This window comes from Bacillus rossius, chromosome 10 (genome assembly GCF_032445375.1).
Source record: "Bacillus rossius redtenbacheri isolate Brsri chromosome 10, Brsri_v3, whole genome shotgun sequence".
In the NCBI taxonomy this organism is placed as follows: Eukaryota; Metazoa; Arthropoda; class Insecta; order Phasmatodea; family Bacillidae; genus Bacillus; species Bacillus rossius.
In genome coordinates this window covers 53270860-53284511 of record NC_086337.1, presented here as the reverse complement: position 1 = coordinate 53284511, position 13652 = coordinate 53270860, and the positions used below count along the sequence as shown (strand labels likewise).

Here is a 13652-nt window from a genome sequence, read left to right as displayed (position 1 = left end):
TGTTGAACCAATCTCAGTCCAAACATCTACCTTTGTTAAAGATTCTGGTCACTTGATCTTCATAATCAATCCATCAGAAAGAACACCATCTGATATACTCGTAATCTTTAATTATCAAAAGGTTTCTTACTAATGTGCCTCTACCGGAAACACTTACTATGACAGCACCTTGAAAGAAAGAACATAATACTCATTCCATCACTTAGGGAACTTATTACACTCTGTGTCAATACAACCTATTTAGAGTTAAAAGACAAATTCTGCAAGCAACCGATGGAATGGCAACAGGTCCTTAACTTTCTCCCTTCACTGCCAACATTTCATGGAGAGTTTTAAGCACAAAGCACTGAATACAACAAACACAACACCGAAAATCTGGCTTCGTTATGTTGACATTTTCCTTGTTTGGCAACATGGCCCCAAAAAGGTTAGAAGAGTGCCCAGTACCTCAATTTTCTCAAGTCATCTATACAGTTCACATATAAAATGGAAACCATAGCTTTCCAACCTTTTCTAGATGTCCTAACTTCCATTAAATTCTACACAGTTACGAATTAAGTGTGCAGGAATCAAACTCATTTAGGCCATTAATTTCATTTCCCTTCCATTAAAGTATCTAAACTGGCATGCTTCACAGTTTAATTAACCAAGCTAAAGTAATTAGTTCCGACAAGAAATCAGTAGCTGATACTCAAAATCACTTACACTATTAACTTGTAGCAAATGGCTACCAACCTGATATCAAACAAATCCCAATTCACTCACCAATTAACTACAGATATTTGTGTAGCACAGTAATTTTCCTATATTCATGGTCTCTTGAAAAACATATGACATTTGTAAAATGAATAGACTCAGAACAGTTTTTTAATCAAAAGCTAAATAATAAGTACTAGAGTAAAATCAATCATAGATATGTTTCCTTGTTGGTACTGAGTAAATCAGATCCCATGCTGTATGTTCATGAGAAAAACTGACATACCACATTAAGGTGCACTAAAAATTACACAAAGAAGGGTAAAACTGAGTTATTTGAAATTACCTGTTTGAGGGAATAATTTCCATTTAATTCCTAACAATGCCACAAGCCTCAATTTACAATAGTCCCCATGGGCTCAATTCCTCATGGTTGGGCCTCAAACCTATGGGAGAGAGTCTTGACCTTAACAATCACTGTTGCATTTTTCGTTTGTCGTCAATAGTGTATGTAGTGCCTATGGGCCCTGACTTATGGGTGCAGATTGGGATGGTTTCAACAACTGACTTCTCTGAACAACTTGGACATGTATGATTTTACGGTCGCCATCTTTGATATCAATCTCATTGTTTAGCTATTTACTCTTGGAGAGCGCCAGCAATGCTATGTCTCATCACATAAGGTCGATGTTCCATTACCTACCAGAGATATTATAGTCCTTATCAACATATTTAATTTCATTTTTATTACAAAATTCATTGGAAGCCCTGTGATTCGAACCATCACAGCTTTGACCACTTGGTTGGAAAACATATACACCTTTAACCGCACGGCCATTGAGACATTTACCAGACTGATACTTAAATAAGGTAGATAAAAAATAACATACATAATTGGACTTGTAATTTTTTTAATTTGAAGGAATACTAGCATCATCTGTTAGAGACAGAACCGCCATCTTGTTTTCAGTATTTGCTACCAGGAGCACTAGATAACACACATGGCATCTGCTAGTGTGTGCTGTCGCCATCTTGTTTTTCAGTAATTGATACAAGGAGCGCTACTATCATATAGTACACATGCCATCGGCTAGAGTGCAGTAATAATTTATTATTACTGTGACGTCCACCATCTTGACTTTTGGGCGCCATATACTGATTGATTCAATGAGTTTCTGTCTGTGTTAGATCCTTGGTCAATAATTTAAATAAAAAATGAGTGGTTTGAGAAATAAAACACCACAAAAGTACAAATAAAAAAATTATTATGTAATTTCTACTCTACTACAGAAACACTTTTGAAAGTTAATAATCTAATAAACATTTAGTCCTGTATTGGCATGAAATGACTAATTCTCAGCTCCAAAGTTTGTACTAGACAGAGACCAGCCAGATCCTTTACTGACATAGTCTTCCTCTTCTTGACAGTTTCTGGACACCGTGTTTAACAGACTGCTTCACGTCGTCAGAACTGTAAATGGGAGCATTCCCTATCTTTAATGCACACTTCTACACTTTGTCCTTGAACGGATATGGCTTACCATATACACAGTCCAGCCACAAGTTATATTTGAAAGGTCCATTTGTTGCTACGTCATCAGTAAGTTGATTGATAATCTTCAGCATGATATCGTTAAGAAAAGTACAAAAGTCTTTAGACTCAATAAACGTATTTAGATAATAGTAGTCTTTCAATGTTCCACCAAATGCAGACTGCGTCAAGTAGAACTCATTATCATTCACCTGCAATGCACCAAACACAGTTTTGGATTTTGTTTCATGTCCAGGCCTCATCACATTTGGTTGTTGCACATCTGTTTTTTTGCTTGTATGCTCACGAGTCTCCAACCTTAACCGAGGAGTCGACAAGTCTGCCGGTAGTTCAACAGTAGGCACATGGACTTCACCTTTACTTTTATTGCATGCCGTCGCAAACTGTCGATACGCTTAAACCCAACTTGGCATTCATCGCAGCGAAACTTCGTATGGGAAGGATTATTTACACATTTGCTCTGCTCACGACATCGTGCATCATGGGAAAATGCAAACAACATATCACAGTAGCTACAAGGATGCCTAGTTGATGAAGACGAGCCTTTCAGACCCGAACCAGGTGGTGATGTTGCTGCAGTTGTACCAACACCCGATGTACTCTTATGCACATCAATCACTCTATGTTGCAGAGAAACCTTTATTTTCTGTATTACAGCACAACTTCTGCAAGTCTTCATGTGCCATGTTTGGTTTACGCGTATCAACAGTTTGCGAAGGCATGCAATAAAATGGCACATGAAGACTTGCAGAAGTTGTGCTGTACTACAGAAAATAGTTTCTCTGCAACATATAGTGATTGATGTGCATAAGAGTACACCGGGTGTTGGTACAACTGCAGCAACATCACCACCTGGTTCGGGTCTGAAAGGCTCGTCTTCATCAACTAGGCATCCTTGTAGCTACTGTGATATGTTGTTTGCATTTTCCCATGATGCACGATGTCGTGAGCAGAGCAAATGTGTAAATAATCCTTCCCATAAGAAGTTTCGCTGCGATGAATGCCAAGTTGGGTTTAAGCGTATCGACAGTTTGCGACGGCATGCAATAAAAGTAAAGGTGAAGTCCATGTGCCTACTGTTGAACTACCAGCAGACTTGTTGACTCCTCGGTTTAGGTTGGAGACTCGTGAGCATACAAGCAAAAAAACAGATGTGCAGCAACCGAATGTGATGAGGCCTGGACATAAAAGAAAACCCACAACTGTGTTCGATGCATTACAGGGGAATGATATTGAGTCTACTTGGCGCAGTCTGCATTTCGTGGAACATTGAAAGACTACTATTATCTAAATTCGTTTAGTGAGTCTAAGGACTTTTGTACTTTTCTTGACGACATCATGCTGAAGATTATCAATCAACTTACTGATGACGTAGCAACAAATGGACCTTTCAAATATAACTTGTGGCTGGACTGTGTATATGGTAAGCCATATCCGTTCTAGTGCAAAGTGTAGAAGTGTGCATTAAAGATAGGGAATGCTCCCATTTACAGTTCTGACGACGTGAAGCAGTCTGTTGAACACGGTGTCCAGAAACTCTGTCAAGAAGAGGAAGACTATGTCAGTAAAGGATCTGGCTGGTCTCTGTCTAGTACAAACTGTTGGAGCTGAGAATTAGTCATTTCACGCCAATACAGGACTAAATGTTTATTAGATTATTAACTTTCAAAAGTGTTTCTGTAGTAGAGTAGTAATTACATAATAATTTTTTTATTTGTACTTTTGTGGTGTTTTATTTCTCAAACCACTCATTTTTTATTTAAATTATTGACCAAGGATCTAACACAGACAGAAACTCATTGAATCAATCAGTATATTAATTGCAAATTTATTTATAAATTTCCAAGATGGCGCCCAAATGTCAAGATGGTGGACGTCACAGTAATAATAAATTATTACTGCACTCTAGCCGATGGCATGTGTACTATATGACACTAGCGCTCCTTGTATCGATTACTGAAAACAAGATGGCAACAGCACACACTAGCAGATGCTATGTGTGTTATCTAGCACTCCTGGTAGCAAGTACTGAAAACAAGATAGCGGTTCTGTCTCGAACAGATGATGCTAGTATTCCTTCAAATTAAAAAATTACAATTCCGATTATGTATGTTATTTTTTTATCTACCTTATTTAAGTATCAGTCTGGTAAATGTCTCAATGGCCGTGCGGTTAAAGGCGTATATGTTTTCCAACCAAGTGGTTAAAGCTGTGATGGTTGGAATCACAGCGCTTCCAATGAATTTTGTAATAAAAATGAAATTAAATATGTTAATAAGGACCATAATAGCTTTGGTAGGTAATGGAACATCTTCCTTATGTGATGAGACATAGCGTCAACGGCACTCTCCAAGAGTAAACAGCAGAAATAGTGACGTCGATATCCAAGATGGCAGCCTCCATCAGAACAGAAAAAACCAAGATGGTGGTACGTGTCATCCTCCAAGATGGCGGACTCCAGCAGACAAAACAAAATGGTGGCCATGGTGTCAGAATCAAATCTAAGATGGTGAACATGTTATTAATATCCATGATGGCAGCCGTAACGAATAGTGCAACGGTAATGTCTAAAACGTCCAAAATGTTCATAGAGATCAGTCGTTGAACCCATCCCAACATGCGTTCATTAGTCCGCGCCCATAGGAACTACATACACTATTGACGACTGTAACGAAACATGCAACAGTGAAAGCTAAGGTTAAGGTCAAGGCTCTCTCCCATAGGTTTGAGGCCTTACCATGAGGAATTTAGCACATGGGGACTATTGAGAATTGAGGTTTGTGGCATTGTTAGGAAATATAATGGAAAATATTCCCTCAAAACAGGGAAATTTCAAATAACTCAATTTTACCCTATGTATAATTTTTAGTGCACCTTAACCAAGGTTCTGCCAGTTTTTCTTATGAACATACAGCATGGGAACCTGATACACTCAGTTCTGACAAGGAAACATATCTAATACTGGTTTAACTCTGTTAATCATGCTTTAGATTTTTAATTGAAAACCTCGTTTCCGGAACTCTTCATATATATGCTACACACTAGCTCTCTCTCACATTAGCAATGTGTACCTTCAAAATGATTATCCCACCATGATGTCACCAGCATGTTCCCAGCCATTTGATATTTAGAGAGCAACAACCTGGTACTAATTTTAGCAACAATGATGATTACCTATTACCCCACTCTGCCCACATCATACAAGGCTGTTGCTCTCCCGACCATTTATCTCTCTCACTCACACGCACGCACGCGCGCACACACTCACGTGCTAGAAGCACCAGCAAGCATCACACTTATCATTCCACCTCATTAACACAAATATACTCCTGACTAGGTGGGTGCCTTTATGTCGTGTTAGTGTTCCTCTCCAATGGCTGGACTCACCTGGAAAATGTGTCTGTAGAGCTGGCTGAACTTGTCCTTGACAAGCTGCCTCTCCTTCAGAAGAAAGTCCCGATCCATGAGTAGCCTGTTCTTACGGTCCTTCATGTCCCGCACCTCATCTGCCAGGCTCAGGATCTGGTCCAGTTTGCGCTTGCGACAGTTTTGTGCAGCCACCTGCAACCAGCAGGTAGAGTCAACAAGACCATCAAGGCCAGTGGTCACATCCTGAGTCATGCCAGGGCTTAGGAATCAAACACGTTAGCAATCAAGGCCACAGAGGGGTGAAGACCATCTTGAGACAAGAATCGAGGGTTTTATTTTTATAATTAAAAATAATTTCTAAAATAGGGTTTTTCAAAGTTATTGGTTCTACTTTTAATGAAGATGGAGCAATTTTCTGGCTGACCGTAACATGCGTACTATTTCTTACAGGAGGAGCTGACCAGAAAGCATATCTTACTGCCGTTCTCTCCTGGGGATGGGGGAGGTAGAATAAAATACAATAGAACACAAAGGAAACAAAGGGTGTGAAAATTGTGCTGCTGTTGTAGCACCCGAGAGCTTCCCCTTCAAATTTTAGTTGTGTTGTATTAGAGCGGGAATATGAGGGGCATGAGGGTGGTTACAGGAGTTATTGCCGCCCCTCACTACAGTAGTAATGATGGAAAGTGGACAGAGAAGGGCCACACAGGCTACACAGTGCTGTATTGTTTACTTTCAAACGAGCTGAGACACAGTACACAAAGACTTCATTTGTACTCTACTGAATACCCATATTCAAAGGAAAAACCTTTACCTTAAAAATGTTAGATTTAAGCCCAAAACTACAGTTCATTTTAATCCTAAACTGTTCCATGTGAATTTAAGCTATTTGGCTACAAATGAAATAATATCTTGCTAGCAATGTTGCTAATGTTATAGAAATCCACTGAATTCATAAATGCTTTTGGTTTTTAGAGATGCACGAGTCTGCAAATTTTCGGGAGCCAAGCCGAATTCATTGGAGATTATTAAGAATCAAATCAAGCACAAGAAGTTGGATAACCATGCTTTTGAGGTGTAATTAAATCAAAAGTATAAAAATAGATTATGTAATAAAATTAAAGGTCAAAATAAATAATGATACTGAATGACCTTTGTGTGATTTGTATGTAAGTAATGAAACAAATCAATGTAGCTCAAAAATGGTTCATTTGATAAATGTGAAACTTTCAAAAGTTTAATTTGGCATCATTGCAATGACTTTTCATCAGCTGTTCGATAAGATTTTGTAAACATAACAAATTTATCTGCCAGTTCAAAATGTCAAGTCTAATTGAGAATTGCACCATGGAAGAACAACGTGCCGTGATTAGATTTTTAGTCGCGGAAGGTGTTAAAGGTAATAACATCTATGCAAGGATGTTAAAAGTGTATGGGAACAATTGTTTAAACCATTTGAACATTTACAAGTGGTTAGAACAATTTAAAAGTGGCCGACCAGTCGAAGTTCCCACTACCTCCTTTGAATCTCGCATTGATGCAATAACCCGAGACAACAGAAGAATCACTGTTGAAATTATAGCTGCAAAAGTGTCTGCAAGTGTTGGAACTGTCCATAACATCATTCAAAATAATCTGCAATACAAGAAAACCTGCACAAGATGGGTGCCGAGACAACTTACGGACATCCACAAAGAAAAGAGGCTTCAAATCAGTAAACAGTTGAAAGCTCGATGTTCCACTGAGAAAGAAGCTTTTTTTTTGAAAGAATTATAACGGGCAATGAGACATACATTCACTACTATGAGCCAAAGTCGAAGAGACAAAGCCTTGAGTGGAAACACACAAGTTCTCAAACGCGGAAAAAATTCAAGACCCAACCATCTGCTGGTAAAGTGAGCTTACACTTAAGGCCCTATTTTATGCAATTTTCTTGAAGACCAACAAACAATCACATTCAAAACAAATTAAAGCCTGCAATTTGCTCTAAATGTCTTGGACTTTTGACAAAACATGTGATTTTACCTCACAACACTGCACGGTTGCATACAGCACAGATAACACAAGAATACATTCAAAAACTAGGCTGAGGGATTCTTCTACACCCTCCTTACAGCCCATATCTCGCCCCCTCATACTTTCATATGTTGGTCCCCTTAAAGAAGCTCTATGTGGCAACTAATTCAGCTCCAACGAAGAAGTCAAGATTCAGGTGCAAATGTGGCTCCGAAAGCAGCCAAAAGAATTTTATGCCAGGGGCATATGCAACTTACAGGAATGATGGGACAAGTGTATAAGTGTTTGGGGGATTATGTTGAAAAATAGTTAAAATTTTATTGTGATTAAATAAACAGTTTTTGAGTTACTTCGATTTATCTCGTTACTTATTGAATGACCCCAGTATTTTTAATTCAAAATGCAAAATTTTTTAGGCATATAATTTTAAATAATTTATTTAATAGACCTTATGACATTTTAATATTTTGGCTATTGAAATAACCTACTGAATATTTTTTTTTTCCATGCTCTCAAAATTGCTGTAACTAAGTACAATAGGAGATAGGTTAACACAGTAATATTACACAACTTTTCTTGCACCCATTTTCTGGTTATATCACATTAAGATTTTTAAAAAAAAGTGGCTTTTTTGTAAGTGTAGGATACATAATAGCATTTTTTTAACATTAAAATTTTTGATTATTATTCTTAAAGATAATAAAACTAAGATAGTTAAAGTAAATATTAAATTCTAAAAAATTCTAATGTTTTAATTAACTAAAAAAAATACTATTTTAGTTCTGACAAATATATCAACCACTATGTTTATAAATATATCAGTACCAAAATCTTCAATTTATAAAACATATTGGCTACAGCCTTCCAGCAAGGAAGAGCAACCGTGTGTACCTTGTTCTTGCCTCGACGCCTGATATCCCTGATGAGGGACAGCTGGGCCTCGCTCAGGTCGTACTTGGAGAGGCGCTCGTTGAATTCGTCCATCGGAAGGTTGATGATGTCGCTCACCGTGATGGGGATATTCATGGAACGGGCTCGCTTCTCATCTCTGTTCAGGTGCTCTTCCTCGGATTTACGCCCTGAGCCACAACACCAAAGCACTTTTTAGTTCAACAAGAAAATGGTGGTTCAACTGCAAACATTGATCTAAGGAACTAAGCAGACAATGGGACTACTTGAATTGGGAGGGAGCCAAGCAGTTGAAGTAACTGGTGGTTTAAGCGCCAATGTGAACTGTGGGACGCACAATCATTACTGTTTGGTTATGATGCTTCCCAATCATTACTGTTTGGTTATGTTGCTTCCCGTATAGAGCGTGCACACGTAGCCGAATATCGATATCTCGCCGATTGCCTGCAACGCGTGTGCTCTCTATACGGAACCGAGTTAACTACATTTGATATCCCGCTCACTCGTGGTGTTTACTACGGTAGTTACGCGTTCGTTCGGCTTGCATTTGGATCACAGGTTTTGTTTTTCTATTTTAAAGTTTGTTTTTCTATTTAAAGTTGAAGAAAGGTTTTTGTTGCATGACTTATTAAATTAAATTGTTTGGCGTGCTATTTTATACTTCACTTTGTAAACAAACATACTTTCCATGAATGGGTTTTGTTTTTATGAATACTTTATCTAACAAAAAAAAATTTTTCCCGCATAATCGTCGCACCCCTACTTTTCAAACTTGATTTTAGAATAAAATGTGCGACGATACAGAGATGAACTCCAGGCAAAGCCACTGACCCCTCTGCTTGTCCCGGGTGACAGGCCGCTGCAGTGCGCCCATGCTCTCGGGAGGCAGGTGGTACGTGTGGTTGTGCTGCACGTGGTCCAGACTCTGTCTCGGCTCTGCAAACACCACACCACCACTCAACTGCACTGCATCATGTCTGTGACATCAAACTACCACACATCAACTTAGTTGCAAACAGGAAACTACTCAACAGTCCCGCCGGTCTGGAGACCCAGCCCAGCACCAGGATAGTTTCGAGCAGTTCAAGCCATTTTTCACAATATCACTTTTCATACTTAAACCACACTGTAGGCGACACGTGTTTTGAGTGTTTTTACAGTGATTGAATTTTTAATTAGAGACCTGCAAGTACTCGAATTGCAAGTACTCGAATTTCGAGTTCGAGTTTAATGATGTCTTTTCAAACTTTTTTGGTTAGGCCCAAGTATAAAAATATTTAAAATTACGTGTTAACTAACCTTGTTTGCGCATGTAAATAAAAGAAACCCAGTGTATCTTTCAGTTCAACGTATGATTTTAAATTCCCGCTCAAAACACCAATGTAAACAATGTGAAAATATTTCACTTTAACATTAAAAAAAACGTATCCTACCTTTCAATACGACCATTCTTTTCCAGTTATCAGGAAAATTAATAGTTACTGTGTTTGCGCAGGGGTTCTTTGATATAAATGTACATTATGATTAATTTTTATCACTTTCTAACAAGTATCAAACGTAAACAAACACAGTACAACGCGCCATTCGTCCTCCATGGATCACACACTTTAGTGCATGAGACGATCTAAACAATCGATTGCTCTCTCGCCCCTCTTCAAGACAATTGTTTTTAGCTGCGCCATCTTTTGGTTATTTATAGAGCACGTTTTAAAAGTTTCAGTTACCGCAGATACAAACGTTAAATAAAAATTTTATTTTATATACAAAATAGAAAATCCAATATAATGTTAATTTATGCAGGTTAATTTTTGAACTGTTTGGTGTCACAACATGGCCGACACGCTTTGTTTTGCCATGAAATGTTGCCTGGCACAGCCATGCTCGCGATGTGCGCTACTAGTGCGGAGCTATGGTTGTCTATGGATGAGAGGTTTGTTTACGTTTGACTTGGCACGAGGCAAACAATATTGTTGATTGAATATTTTAATCAGGATGGATGGCCAAATAGATAAAAAGAAACGCAAGCAGTTTACTTTGAAGGAAAAAGTGGAAATTTTAAAAGAAGTTGACAAAGGCAGGAAAAATGCAGATGTGGCACGGTCGTTTGGTTTGGTGCCCACTACACTGTCAACAATAATAAAAGATCGCGAAAAAATTATTAAACTGTATGAACAGTCATCTTTATCTGCTGGTCGCAAGAGACTTCGCCTAGAAGATGACGAGGGAATTCTATCCCAATAAATGTACATATCTGCAAAATAGTTTAAACCATTTGTCATTTTGTGTTCGACAGATATAAATTTTGTATAAGTAGGCCTATAATTTAGGCTACTGTATTAAGTTCAGTAATTTTTTTAAATTCTTGTTGTTTTACAAATATTTGCTTCCAAGCTAATGTAACATTTGATCCCCTACTACTTTATTTTCAAAAATTCAAAAGTACTACGTTTTAAAGGTAACTTTCAGAATAAAGTATTTTCATTACTAAGTAGGTATAAAAGTTGAGGCTTTATTGATGTACTTTATAACGAGATTCTACTGTATCCACACACCGAGAAAACCTTGCTCCAGAGCACATTGAACAGCTGGTGTTTCTCCATGAAAGACTTTACAAAAATGTTGATTATGATCATTCCTATAGTAAAATATGCTGTCTTTTTTTTTTAAATTTTTTTTTTAAATATTGAGTTATGTTCAGGCTTAGGCATGTATATTAAAATATATACAGTATAACTATTCTTTAAAAAAAGTTGATATTTATTGTATGGCTAAAAAAAATTCCTGTAACAGTCGAAATCCTTAATATACCCTGCAGCTAGGTGACTGGTAAGAATGTTGACAAATACTTTTGCACTTATGCTATGGTTTTGAATAAAATGTTGCTGGTGTCAGTGATTAAAACATTCCTTTATACTTTTTTTTTTTGTTAACAAGTAAATTTTAATAATACTCTGCATTTTCAAAAGAAACAAAATTATTAAAGCCCATGAAAATATTTGCAGCAATGAGAATCCTCACACCCGAGATTTGTATAGGGCCTTGATGTTTGCTGGTCTTTAAACATGACAGTTATATATAAATCATGGATTTTACTACTCGACTCGAATTTAACTCGAACTCGAAACATTTCTTGAATACTCTCTCGAACTCGACTCGAACTAAAAATCCTATACTCGCATGACTCTATTTTTAATACTTAGAAATGCAAACCAAGAAATACCTTTTTCCCTCACAGCCGTGTTCTTATCTTTGCAATGCACAGAGTAGTATTTGTTTCAAAGTAATAGCTTGGAAAAAGGTTCAATTGCATCTATTGGTATTTGATGTGTAAAACTATAATACAGTGTATAGCTGGGTCTCAAGGTAGGCAGAACCCTTTAATAATAATAAATAAAAAATTATATATTTATTAAATTTAAAATAAAATTTTCAACCTACGCACTCGTCATGCCAAGAGATTAGTCATGAATTTTTGCACTGAAATTTAATGATTTTTAGACACACACACACTTAATTTTTTCACTATCGACAGCTATTTCCTGTGTTGCACATGGTGTAGTAGCTTTCCTGCACCAACCGTATGTGTTTCAACATAAAACAGATATATCGAAACAATGCGTGCATGCATATGTTACCTCACCAATTAGAGCTTTCAAGATACTGTCTAATGTGCAAGAATAATTGTTGCTATAATAAATACATATTTATATGTCATTGCGCGCAGTGCCAGTGAATGTATATTCTTATCATTAATCTTCACTGCTATAGCAGAGCTAAGGTAACAGTGTATGTTATAACGAGGCTGTGCAGCTGCACACACGAACGAGTGTGAAGTGGTCAAGAGCCTGAGATGGAGTTAGCGTGGACCGGCCAGACGCACGCACCTGGGTGGTGCCTCATGAACTCGACGCTGCAGCTGTACTTGATCTCGGGGGGCTTGGGGCCGACCGCCCCCTCCATGGACGCACTGAAGGTGTTACCGGGGATGGCCGCCGCCTCGCCGTACTCGTACTTGACGGGCGCCGCGGGCAGGCTGGGTGTGGCGCCGTGGCTGCCCAGCGTGGTGCTGCCTGCTGCAACACGCAGCACCGGACAACACTGCTTACACACTTCGCACAAGATGGGAAACTACATGTGTATAAAGTGTTCAAGTCCATGGAAGGAGTTGCAACTTACGGAAGGAACAATAATTTGTGTGAGAAAAAGTTCTGTTTTATTAGGAAACTACATACAGTAGAACCCCGATTTTGCGAACACGGATTTAACGAAAACAGCGATTTAACGTAAAGGTTTTCAGGAACCATCAAAAAATACCAATTTATTAAAATAATAATATAGATTTCCAAAAAATGAAAGTAAATAGTAATGGAATCTTATTAAAAATTACACTTTGTGGTGTCAGTAATAGAATGGAGGTACTATATATTAATATGTGCCTTTGCATCATCTGTCCAAATACGAAAAAATTAAAAAAATTGTTCAAATTGCTTAAAAACTGCGGGCGCTGTAACTGAATTGCGTAGGTGCGTGCCACTGCGCGCGCCTGGATAGATAGACTGTCCGCGACACATGACGTCATGAAGGGTTTCTTTGTCCGCATCCCCCTCCCCCTCTTCTATGCCTGGCTTGACTCACCACGTTATCTTCCAAACACGCCCGCATAGTAACAGTGCTAGCCAATAATCACACGTTTCCAAATATTCCCTTTCCCATCCTCCAGGTTTTTTCAACTTGTGACCATGTCATACCAATACGCCATTATCATTATTCTCTAGAGGTGTAAAAGTAACGAAAAAAAGCGTCCCCGTATGTATTCGTTACTATAACAATTAGTACTCGTTACTATCGTATCACGTTACATTACTCGTTACTTCTGATACAGCATAACATGCTATGTTATGTTGCAGCAAAGAATCGAGTCGTATTGCGTACACGTACAGTATGACGTCGCGTAAATAATAATAAATAGAATATAAACAATTAACAATATTTGATAATTAACAGTTTTTGTTAACCAAGAAACAATTAAATCTCATTAGAGCGGCTTTTTTATACTATCTCTTTTAAGACAAGAACAAAAAAACGTGAAAATACGCGATAATAAAAACAT

At 37.9% G+C, this 13652-nt stretch overlaps 2 protein-coding genes across 14 annotated transcripts in view; one reads left to right on the top strand and one right to left on the bottom strand.

Moving 5' to 3' along the window:
- The window catches only part of LOC134536142 (trichohyalin-like), a 38257-nt gene extending 30248 nt beyond the window's left edge, over positions 1–8009 (top strand). For all 4 annotated transcript variants that reach the window (XM_063375746.1, XM_063375747.1, XM_063375748.1 and 1 more), the window contains exon 8: positions 6593–8009. The gene's annotated coding sequence lies outside the window, so the exon portion shown is untranslated. The remainder of the gene's footprint in view (positions 1–6592) is intronic.
- Positions 1–13652, bottom strand: part of LOC134536141 (segmentation protein cap'n'collar) — a 268879-nt gene that overhangs the window by 7146 nt on the left and 248081 nt on the right. For 6 of the 10 annotated variants that reach the window (XM_063375739.1, XM_063375736.1, XM_063375735.1 and 3 more), the window contains 4 exons: positions 12427–12615; positions 9374–9478; positions 8525–8712; positions 5636–5809 (listed from right to left, as the gene is read on the bottom strand). In XM_063375739.1, coding sequence (XP_063231809.1) covers positions 5636–5809; positions 8525–8712; positions 9374–9478; positions 12427–12615 — 656 coding nt within the window. The remainder of the gene's footprint in view (positions 1–5635; positions 5810–8524; positions 8713–9373; positions 9479–12426; positions 12616–13652) is intronic. The other 4 variants (XM_063375741.1, XM_063375738.1, XM_063375737.1 and 1 more) reach the window with 1 other exon arrangement.